This window comes from Sinohyriopsis cumingii, chromosome 11, assembly GCF_028554795.1.
Source record: "Sinohyriopsis cumingii isolate HCF-2022 chromosome 11, ASM2855479v2, whole genome shotgun sequence".
Taxonomy (NCBI): Eukaryota; Metazoa; Mollusca; class Bivalvia; order Unionida; family Unionidae; genus Sinohyriopsis; species Sinohyriopsis cumingii.
The window spans coordinates 109,439,912-109,452,801 of NC_142971.1; the positions used below are offsets into that span (position 1 = coordinate 109,439,912).

Consider the following 12,890-nt stretch of genomic DNA (forward strand, 5'->3'; position numbering starts at 1 on the left):
TCACGAACATCAGGAGTTATTCTGACCAGTCCTTAATGTCCAAGACAGTCAGGTCTCGCACAAATAGCAGCAACAATTACTCTACTAATGTCCGAATGCATCACTGCGCTATATAAGCTTTCATCTTCCACTCGATTCCGCCACCTTCGTCTCCAAGTCACGAATACGATCCTTGGATAAAGCTTGAACAATGCTGAATATACTCCATGCATGAAGTCCTTCTAATTTTGATCATAAATATACCAACAGACGAACACATACAAGTCAAACATTAAAAAAAACCTATTAGTTGATGACGACGACGATGATGATGATGATGACGACGACGACGTCGATGGTAATTGTGAAGAAACATTTCAAGCAAAATTAACTATTTACTGTCTTAATGATAATCGTCAAAAACATAGGAGAAAACAATAAAAAATGATGATGACGACAAGGATGACACAACAATAACGACAAAAATGATTACAGGATTTTATATATTTTCGGCAGTTTCGTAATCTGTTATTGAAATATTAAATTGTAGAGCCCCATCTAACCGAAAGTGTACTCGAAAGTGTATGACCCAACCTTGATTAATTGACAATATGCCATAGTGGCTTATTCGCGTAGTAAACGACAGTACTGCTCTGTAATGCAATGGAGACTAGGATTGTGACCTTTCCGGCCAGAATGGTAAGTTTATAATAATAATAATAATAATGATAATAATAAGCACCATCAACAGAAGCAAAAACAACAATAACAATATAAGCAGAATCATACTCGAAAGCATCATTCACTATCGTTCTTGTCTTCATGATCAGGGCATTCGTCTTCTTTGCCTTCCTTCCTCCCTTTGTCATAATGTTTCATTATAATCAGAGTTTCCTTTGTCATCATTCAAATCATCGTCGTCATCATCATCATCATCATCATCAACGCGGCAGTTATTGTGTCACAGAAAGAATTCAGCATCGCGGAAAAGTTCGCAATGGCGGTCTTTGCAAATGTTGTGATGTAAAGAGAGATGTGCCATTCAATACAGTTACTAATTAGGTTCAATAACTAATTATAGATTATGCTGAATGTGAAAATTTTACCATTCTATGTAGTAACTGTGTACGCCCTTGATCCTAAAATCTCATGTTGAGAGTTTAAGCAAAGTAATCATTTTAATGTTTGTTTATAAGAAAAAGAAGCTAACCATTGTACTGCCCGTTTGTATGAAAAAGAAGCTAACCATTATAATTCCCGTTTGTATGAGAGAAAAAAAGCTAATCGTTGTAATACTTGTTTATATGAAAAAGTAGCTAACCATTGTAATGCCCGTTTATATGAAAAAGAAGCTATCCCTTGTAATGCATGTTGATATGAAAAGAAGCTAACCCTTATAATGCCAGTTTATATGAGAAAGAAACTAAACCCTTGTAATGCCTGTTGATATGAAAAGAAAATAACCCTTGTAATGCCAGTTTATATGAAAAAGAAGCTATCCCTTGTAATGCATGTTTATATGAAAAGAAGCTAACCCTTATAATGCCAGTTTATAAGAAAAAGAAGCTAAACCTTGTAATGCATGTTGATATGAAAAGAACGTAACCTGGTAATGCCAGTTTTTACGAACAGAAGCTAAAGCCTGTAATGCCTGTTGATGAAAAAAAGAAACTAAACCCTTGTAATGCCAGTTTATATGAAAAAGAAGCTAACCTTGTAATGTCAGTTTATATGAAAAAGAAGCAAACCTTGTAATGCCAATTTATATGAAAAAGAAGCTGACCTTGTATTGCCATTTTCTATGAAAAAGAAGCTAACCTTGTAATGCCAGTTTATATGAAAACGAGGCTGACCTTGTATTGCCATTTTCTATGAAGAAGAAACTAACCTTGCAGTGCCAATTTATATGACAAGGAATGTTAACTTTGTAAAGCCTGTTGACATGGAAAAGAAGCTAACCTTGTAATGCACGTTTATATGAAAAGAAGCTAACCCGTTTTCCTATCTATATATCTATGTATCTATCTATCTATCCACCCAACCACTCACCTACCCCCCCACCCACCCATCCATCCATTCTGCCACCCACGCACCCACCCACCAATCCATCCATCCATCTATCTGTCTATCTATCTATCTATCTATCCATCCATCCATCTATCTATCCACCCACCCACCCATCCATCCATCCACCCACCGACCCACCAACTCACCCATTCATCCATCCATCCATCTGTCTATCCATCCATCCATCCGTCTGTCTATCTATCTATCTATCTATCTATCTATCTATCCACCTACCTACATACATACCTGCCGGGTCATTGTACTCTGTCTTATTTTTTTTTTTTGCCTTCGACAGTTTGAGAACAAAAGGGCCTTTCATCGGCTCTAATTTACACGAACCAGTGAGATTTAATAAAAACGTATGGACTTTCTGATGATAAATTATATAGACATGAAATCTGATCCTTACCGTAGATATATGGATAAGCGTCCGGAGCACGTCAAGAATGACAACTATGGACCATTAAATATAAAGTGAGAGAGACTACAATTTTATTCCACGCAACCTAATCTTTTCACAACTTTATGAACATAATATCTATTGGGAGAATAGTAGTGCTTTAAATTTAATAGTTCAATTATTTAATTTTAAGCAGATAGATAGATAGATAACCAGCCAACGGTAATGGTAAAGGAGAAATTATTGTTCGTAATATTTTCAAGCACAGTGATATTTTCTATATGGGAGCGACTTATGCTTGAGCGACTACGTTACAGGGTATATACTTTGAAATTTTTCGTAAGAGTACTTACGAAAATGAATGAATACTACTCCCAATAATATATACCCGAATATATAAATATATACCTAATCCTTCTTCGTCCCTTTTGAGCCATCATCGTCGCCCTGGACAACAATTACGCCACCGACCCCGGACGCCGTTTACACTTAGTACGCCATTTTTTTAATGTAACCAATTCCAAACGAGTACAAATTGTTCCAAGTAAGGATATTTCTCACTGTTTAGAAAAACAGACTTAAATCGTCGACATGAACACATGGACTGATATGTAAGCCTGCTTTGTCCTCGTAATTTTCAATTAGATTGATCCTCAAGCACTGAGTCCGAAAATGTCACTTTGCAAATAGAAAGTCGCATTACAGACACCTGCATTTTAAGACCCGAGTAATGATAATACACCTTATGCACACATTTCTTTCAGCGTTTTGAAATATCAAGAACTGCTTTCTCTGAAGTGTTTATACAGATGCCAGTATAATCCAATTTATCTCTTTTGATCCGATCAGAAAGACTTATTGGGGCCTTTTTTTTACCACTCTTTGCTTTTAAAACTTGCTGCCTTTAAAATTAATCAAATTTAAACACAGTGTAACGAGGAAGTCACGTAACAAGAGGTGATATCTGCTTTACAGATATAAGGTATCCTAATGTATCGCTCTTCATAAAGACCCTTCAGTGATAAGAGTGAAAGCAAAGATGTTAAAGAACACTACGAGTCTGCACAAAGAACCCTTCAGTGATAAGAGCGAAAGCAAAGGTGTTAAAGAACACTACTTGAAAAACTGGTCCCTATATACCCATACTAACGTAACAGTTCGGACAGCATTGGCCAATTGGACACTTGTAGTGCGAATAACGACATGCATTATTTGATCCTAATTTCGACATATATAATTAAAACCAAAGTTAGTTTATTTTAGTCATTAGTAATATGTGATCATTTCCTTTCTATCGGAGGTCAAGGAGAGGAACGGTGATCCTAGTGACACGCATACGATAGTGCTATTTAATGAAAGACGTTTTTCTTAAAACAATAATTATGTAAGTGTCAAACATAAGTGTCAAATATTTGTAACGGAGATAAATCTTAGCGATCATCAACTCCACTGTTATCTTACCTGTTCAAAGCATATAACAAGGGATAAGGGGTATAGGATCTAAATACGCCTTCAGTAAGACGTATGGTTTTAATGTGGCCAAGTCAGATGACCGTAAGGTAGGATATATATATATATATATATATATATATATATATATATATATATATATATATATATATATATATATATATATATATATATATATATATATATATATATATATATATATATATATGTTGTAACAAATTGTGGGGGGTATGGGCTAACTTGTGTAAACGTAATAATACATTTCAAGAATGCTGAAAGTGAAGACTATGAAATTGTGATAAGATGCTTTATACAAGAAATATGACTAAAATATGAATGTATGTGTTTGATTACGTGTAACATATGCAATACACAAATGCTGTACTATGCTGGCCTTCATAACCTTAACGTAATCATTCAGCGAGAAATGGACGACCCACTGAGTAAGAATTTTGAAAAACATAAATTCTTAGTGTGGCGGGAGATAGCTGCTTATTTATGTGGCACAATATTACTTTTATATCAAGTTTGAATCAATAGCAGTGCATTGAATTTGTTTGAATTGAATTGACTCATATTGTTGTACTTTATATAATTCCAGTCTATTTTTGAGAATAAAGAAATTTACATTTGTAGACTTGCCTTATTTTTATAAGTATCTATGAGCTTTTTAATGCCATCCAATAAAGTTGTAATTATAACTACCTCAATGCATTGCTCTTTTATGTGGTGGAGAGATGTTAACAGCCGAATTTCGAATTTCACTCATATTTATACTCTTCGGAAAATAGTCATGTGACGTTAATTTAACCAATCATTGCTTGTCCGGGACGCCGAACAGGTCTGATGGTGCCGAACAGATACTCTACAACCAGCGACACAAACTGAGGGTTAATATACAATTTAACTATCATCACTTGTCCATTCACACTCTGTCATTAGCAAAATATATAAACATTACGCATTTTGTCGTGTCCGTCAAACGTCAAAAGTACTTGAAATCGTAACCAAGACAGTTAAGCCTGGGTGAAGAGTACACAACTACCGATGAACGCTGATAACATTGGAAATATATTGACCAGCAAAAAAATGAAGAATACACCATTAAATAGTCAAAACATACTTATTCTTGTATAAAAGAGGTCAGCAATTACATTCAACAAGTGAACTTTAATATATAAAAAAATGTGAACTTGACAAATTTACTGTGTGGAACCGGTCATGTGATCTAGTGTCGGCAATCTTGCCTGCAGACGTATTTTCGTGATGTCAGCTGTTGGAGTCATCGAGCGATGAGTTGACATGGTAATTTAGGTGGATAAACAAATTTCTGGGTGTAACACATTCATATGAAATAAGATTCAAGACTTCAAGACGATTTTGTGAGTATTTAACGATGTGTGAGGTTGAATTTGATGACGCATGTTACCACATGACCGGCAATCACACTTGACATAAATATTAATGGTTTAATACAGATCTCAAGGTAAGTCGCGATCTATACAATTCTGATACATTACAATGTTTAAATTCATTCTTTCAGCAGTTTATATATTCATTGATATGAACATGTTAAATTTAAAAAAAAACACCTTCCCATTCATCATATTACAGCTTTAGAGCCCCCGTACCTATTACAATATATATATATATATATATATATATATATATATATATATATATATATATATATATATATATATATATATATATATATATATATATATATATATATATGTGTGTGTGTGTGTGTGTGTGTGTGTGTGTGAAGTAACTATCATGGACAAACTATGTTCTCTATATGTCTCATTATTAAGCATGTATTTCTGAGTTTTTTTAAAGAATATATCCTTTTGCATTTGTCGCGTGTGCTTAGAATAGCAGCAAATGTTTATATTGTCTTCTTCAAATAGAGTACATTCATGTTTCTTAGTTTAGAATATGAGAGTTTACATTTTTGTGCATCCTGAAAAATTATTATTGTAAGTTTTCGTTCTAATATTGCCACTTTCAATCAAAGACGATAGACCTTGCAGTTCTGAACTTAATACAAATTTGAAATAATCTGTTTCCTTTACATTTTAATGATGTTGCGTGGAAAGAAGAATACAGTAGAAACTAATGTAGTGTAAATTCTTTCAAGTTTTATTTTATTACTATTCAGTGTACTACGTAATTTGAAATCATTATATTCAGAATCTACAGTCTATAGATAAAACCATCAGAGAGGAGCCTTGTGAGCACATTTGTATTCCCCATATATCAGAATCAGCTACATACCGTTATAATATTAAACTTAAAGTAGTGATCCTCAAAAGAAAAGCGATGTGTCACATGGTTTGTGGGGTTTAACGCCATTTTTCAGCACGTGATAGGCTATACGTGGAGGCCATTATATTTGGTGAAGGAAGAACACGAAAAGACCCCGAGAAGAAACACCGACCCAATGGAAGCTAATGACAAGCTTACTCAGATACAAACATTGGTATAGCAGATGTGTCACGTCTGAAATCACATTTTTGCAGACGCGTTAGTCTCTTGTGCTTTAACGTCTCAATGGCTGATTGGAATGCAGGCAGGCAGACAGAAAATATATAGTTTGAAAATGAGAAATATAAAGGCAACACTTGTCAATCGTTTGGCAGAATTAATGAAGTGGATTTCATTCAGACAATTTACACAACGGCTTAAAACTCTCGAATCAAGTAGTTTTGCGTTGTTGATGGATTATGTTTTCCACCCCTGCACTTTTTGGACCATGCCCTTATCAGCACATATACCAATAAATCTCTGGCGATCAGAAAGACAGGATTTTGTAATCTCATCTGTTATTTAGAATGAAGATTAAAAGAACAAAGGTGACTGTTTATTTTTTCTTTCGTAATCTCCAAACTTCCAAAACACCAACATTTACTAAGCTTAAATTAATCTTTTTATATATTCTGCTTAAGTCGCTTAACACAGCCACAATCAAAGTCCCCTCTTATGTTACTTGGTGAGAACTAAAAGCTTTTGTTAGAATTTTAAAATAATTAAGATTTACTATATGCTAATATTAAGTTTGTTACACTTTGTTGAAGGTTGCGACAAGTCCTGGCTGTAGCAGACGACACCACGTCAAGACCGTCACCATGGTGGATGCTCTGATGCCCCATCTATCTAATTCATATTTCGCCAAAACATTTAGCTTTATTATGGAAAGCGACGGCGGCGGTAACGTAGAGGAAGGTAACATCGATAGAGTGGGAGATGAGGAGAACGAAAAGGTTAATAATAATGATATCAAGGAAAATCAAAAGAATATCATGGGAAATGAAGACGATGCTAAGGTGCACGAAGATAATTTTATGAAAGGTATGGGAGGAAACTGTGAGACAAATAAAAAGATAGAAAACATTAATGGTAATAAAGATACGAGAAATTATGTGAATGATGTTAACAAGATTTGCGAAGAAAATGAGGCTAAGGACAGAAAAATAAATGCAGAGGCAAACGATCATAAAGTTTTTCCTTCAAGTTTACCAGGAGAGATCAAAGTGATAATGACTGGAAAGTCTAAACTTCTTTTGGATTTGTCAAATAAAGATACTGGAAAAGACAAGACAACTAACAGCACACTGGCATTGTCACCTGAACATTGGGGAAAAGATGAGGCGAGGAATAAATTGTGTGTGCACAGTAGTTCTATGGAGTGCAGTATCACAAAGGAGATGAGTACCCTTGGAGAATTGATTCGAGACGATGTAGTAAGAAGGGACTCCATAACAACAATGCTTACTGCTGTAACGCGCAGAGAAAGCTTCAGGAGACTTAGTGAAAGTGAGAGTATAAATCCTAAACAGAAGCTGACGAGTTGTCACTCCATTACCAGAAAAGCCTGCCTTACAAGAGTAGAATCCGACACCTTCTCAAATAAGGTTACCGTGTCAAGGAAGAATTCTTATCGAGAATACTGTTCACGAGACGAATTGGATACTGTATCTAAAGTCAGACTTTCAAGGCAACAAATCATGTTAAATGCGTTGAGAGACGACATGGAGCACGCAAGCAGTCTCGCTACCCCAATGAGAAACAATACTGTGAAAAATCTCGCGAGTTATGGGTCCTTTTTAGATACCGGGTTGGCAGGCAGCGACAACGAGGTCGGAAATCACTGGTCAAAGAAAGGAACTCATTTCATTAAACAAAAAGGCGTTGCAGCGAGAATGAACTGTAGAAGAGACTCAAGTATATCCTCTCCAGAACGATATGAGACAGTTTTAATGGGAAAGGAAATAAAAAAGTTGCGGATGCTGGAGACTTTGAACCTAATGGGACAGAAACCTCAATGTAGGCAGAGCAGAAAGGACTATTCTTCACGTATTTCTGGTAAGATGGCAGCAATGGAGGAGTCAGTTAACCAAAGAAGAAAAGCCAGCATATCAGCTAGAGTTTTGACAACAGCTCAAAAGAAACAGGTAAAAAACAAAACTCAGGCGGCTATTTCCACATCCTTCGATTTATCCAAAGCAGAAAAGAAGGAGATCAAAACGCCAAATGACATTTCAGAAGACGAGAGCGGTAGAGTTCTATCCGTAGTCAACAATATGAAAAAAGGGGAGAAGCGACACCGGGCTTCGATTGACGAAGAGACGGGCAATGAGGCTATCAACACGTTCAGGAGGAGGTCAAGGCGTAAGAAGGTGCGAGTGATTCTCTATAAAATGTAATCAAAATGTTTAAGTTTAAATTCACAATTTATTTAGAACTGGATTTCATCCAGTAAGGTCGCTCTTAACATGTTACCACAAATAAAGAAATTTCAGTCGACCACCTGAATGTAGCATAGAGGAATCTCAACAATGAGCTTGTTGTAAATGCACACAGTGTCGCCTTATGACAGCTTCTCGTTCAGAAATACTGTAATTTTAGAACCATTTATAAAAAATAAAATAAAAACTTATGATTTCATGCATTTACATAAATATCTGTAACTGTGCTTGATCTGAAAGTTTCGGTTAAATTGTCATTTTCAGTCTTGAACGTTTTTATGAACTGAAGGATATTCAATCAAAAATTAACAGGGTAGAAAACTATTATTTAAAAAAACATACACCCCACACACACACACACACACAAAAACTGGGCAACTCGTTGCACTGCATCATCGGTTCTGCTCATGAAAGGAGGGAAAATCACATGGCGAAGTTATTTGCTCAACAACTCTCACAACAAATATTATCGGCTCGTTTTCTCATAATTTCCTTCGAAGTTCAGGAAGTGAATATAACATTGCAAAGCTAACGATCTTCTACGAAATGCATATCGGAAGTAAAGCTATGATATGTACTAAAATATATTTAGACAAAGCCCCATCATTCAGATATCAAAATAAAGAAACTTTTATATTTTTTATATTTCTTCTAAGATATAGACCTTTCCTATAACTAGGATTAGCGCTGTTGAAAATATAAGCAAATACTTTTCTTTATCTTTTTACCCTGTATAAAATGCAAAACTCCTAATCGGAAATTTAGCAGATGCCTACTTTTCAGATTTGGAAAACAAATAAAGCATACTCCGGTACAAAATTGTATGATCAACTCATGCTAACAATATCAAACAAAAGCGTCATGCGCAATTAGTATTTTTCTGTAAAAGAATTTGAAGGAAACATTTTCACCTTTTCGTTTTTTCTTATTGGTTATAATAAACGAGCTTAAGCTGAGACAAACTGGAAATTAACAAAAATTGCTTTTGTACGCAAAACTATGTTGAACAAATTCGGTTCTTCCAAAAGATTGGTTTGAATGACCTTCCTCTCAGTCTAAATTGCAGTGCTCACAAACCTTTCTACTAATACTCACTTCGAAGATATGATTGTGATCTCTATACCTTGCATTAGTTGCCAAGTGTTAGGCTCAAGGCCGAAAGGGTGCGGGTTCGAATCCGCCCGATCAGCCTTGGTCGGTCAGTGTGGTGTCTTATTATGCAGGACACTTGACTACAATTGCCTTGGCGTCAATTAAAGCCAAACTAAACAGAACCATCTACCCTATGTTTTCCTCCACCGAGTAGTGTCATATTATATACTGTTTACTAATAACTCCAAAACTCATTACTATTTTTTTTAATCACATGACTCAAAAAGATAAATTTAAGCTACATGAGGGATTTTGCTTTTGTGGATTTCAAGAATTCACTAAATAAAAAGCAAGAAATTATATTTTCTGATTCGTTAGTAACAGAACTATTATTTTATCTTGCTTTCCACTACACTATTCTACCATGCTAGTTTGAAGTGTTCCTATAATACATTATATTGTAAAACAACATTCCATCGATATAGTTACAAGTAGATCGCGACTTTCATACGTAGAATCAGAGGCAAACTCTGTTAGTAGAATGGATACTGAATATTTGTTTTTATCAAAAATGTATTTGCAAAATATTATTACAACATTTAACTTTATTTATTTATTTACTTTAGTTTCAACCATTGCCAAAATTCAGAATATTGGCGAAATTTCTGGTTGTCTTTCTGCGGACCTGGAGAATACATTCCAAACAGTGAGTTAACACGCTGTGTCATCATTTTAATATCGGTGTCGTATTCACACTCATGCAAACACACAATTTTAAGCGTATATCTGATTGGATGGATACCAACAAAATAATTGTGTACCTCGAGGTGGCTTAACTGCGTGTTGTGGATGAAGCACAAGATTAAAATCTTAGAATATTCACAAGACGGCCATCTTATTCAAAAGTAAGCATTATGGTGAGATTTAAAAAAAAAAAAACGCTTTGGAACAAAGGTTGTATGTATGTATGTATGTACGTAGGTAGGTATGTACGTAGGTAGGTAGGTAGGTATCTATGTAAGTATGTAGGTAGGTAGGTAGGTAGGTATATATGCACGCACAAACGCACGCGCCACATATGTACGAACGCATGTGCGTATGTATGTATGTATGCGTGTATGTATCTATGTAGGTAGGTAGGTATGTAGGTAAATATGTAGGTATCTAGGTAGGTAGGCACGCACGCATGCACTACATACGTACGAACGTATGTGCATATGTATGTATGTATGTATGTATGTATGTATGTATGTATGTTGATTTGAACTTTCTCTGTTCTAGGTTTGGTTTCCAAGCAGAGTAATCATGAACTAGTATGAACCGTTCTATATTGAGTTTAATAATTATAAAGAAACAACATGAATATAGGAGTTAGTGTGAAACATTAAACCTTTTTTTGTGTGCAGTCTTCACGTTTTGTAAGCTACCTGCCTTATTCATGTAGCCTTCACTCTTCGCAGGGTCAACACTATCCTGATGGGTTATGAATCTCTGGATATGATGACAGATGCTGCTGGACCAGATCAGGACCTGATGTTTGACGTCACTAAGTTCAAAGCCCTCAAAGAAGTAAGTTTTTTTCTTTTTTTATAAAGACAAGTTGAATAGTGGTGACCGTGCAAGTCTAGGAAAAACAAATCAAACAAACTCACAAGTTTGAAATTTCTAAGCATAAGTGTCTACAATCAATAAAATAAATAAACACATAAATTGAAAGAAAAGAATTCAAGAAGAGAAGAAAAAAGAAATAGAAATCAAAGTGAGGAAAGGAAAAGAAAAAATACTGAATTTTTTGGGACTTTTTTATGTTGTGCGCTTCTGCGCTAATTAGTACAGATTACATTGTTTTGTCCTGACAAAATGCTATGTACAAGGTAGGATCTGCAACATCTTTACAACAATAAATAACGATGAACATGCCATAACAGCATCATGTATTTTCCATTTAGCTTGCACATGTTTATTTATAAATCTCTCTTTCACACACACACACACACACACACACACACACACACACACACTGCAAGAAGAATTATAGAATTATAGGTCTTGATCAGCGCTTTTCTACAGAAACAACAATTAGCAGTCTTGGACTGTGGTCAGTTGAGGGATATGTAGATAAAATCAAATTACGTTTCTTCAATAAATTCTGCAGAGCTAATGGTTTACTAGCAAGGAAAATTATATTCAACAGAAGAATTCTTGACTTCTTAATACACGAGAGCGACAGTGATGGTTTTGTTAAAGATATATATCGTGTTCTTTTGAAATATCAGCTTGATGGTTTCTTCCACCTACACGTGAATAGCGTATATTCTGTCTCGAAACCAGTCTTGAGGAGGAATATTGAAACGGCAGTTCATTGCTTCGAAGAATCATTGAGGAGATCTAAACTTTAAATGAGACCTGAAAAAGCAACAGGGAGGGTGAACAGACCATTTTTGGGAGGGTCTATTTTTGGAGAGAAAAAAAAACTTCCTACGAAAAATAAAAATACAAAGTCAGTAACACCAAACCGAAACCTCTAACCAACCGAAATTTTCTCTAACTAGATTAGCTCACTTTGTTACTTTATTTTTGCCATTTGTGTTTTCAAATTTTTATGTATGCTCGTTTACCCGTTTACCCGCCGGACACTTATATTATTTTTTTCGTCACCCTCCCTGCTGCTGTCACTTAACTGAAATTTTTAGCAAGACCTACACGATATCGCGACCGAGGATCATACAAAATTTATCGTGATAAATCCACGAGGAATCGCTGGGCGTATGAAAAGAAGTTTTTGAACTTAATCATATCCATATCCCCTGAACACCAAGTCTGATGAATGTTTCGCAGAGTATGTGTATCAACTCCATTAAACACAAATAAAATATTGCAGTTATCTCTGATCACTTTAGGTATTTGTGTATCATTGAGTAACATAAATCACGTCTGTATTTTTGTGCCTGCCTCGAAAAAATATCCGAGCTGGATTTGATTGTTTATCCAGCATCACATAATCATATACTACGAGATTATTAATAAATCCATCGAGGTCATCTACAGATGGGGCTTCATCAATATCGGTGATAAAATCAACAACACTATTAACGCCCTCCTCCAACAATTTTGAATTTTCATTAAAATCT

General features: G+C 35.2%; 1 protein-coding gene across 2 annotated transcripts in view; it reads left to right on the forward strand.

Annotated features, from left to right (window-relative positions):
- The first annotated feature begins 592 nt into the window (after window positions 1–592).
- The window catches only part of LOC149789279 (uncharacterized), a 41,181-nt gene continuing 28,883 nt past the window's right edge, over window positions 593–12,890 (forward strand). For both annotated transcript variants that reach the window (XM_089975466.1, XM_089975467.1), the window contains exons 1-4: window positions 593–678; window positions 6,997–8,598; window positions 10,386–10,465; window positions 11,220–11,328. In XM_089975466.1, coding sequence (XP_089831592.1) covers window positions 643–678; window positions 6,997–8,598; window positions 10,386–10,465; window positions 11,220–11,328 — 1,827 coding nt within the window. In that variant the 5' untranslated portion in view covers window positions 593–642. The remainder of the gene's footprint in view (window positions 679–6,996; window positions 8,599–10,385; window positions 10,466–11,219; window positions 11,329–12,890) is intronic.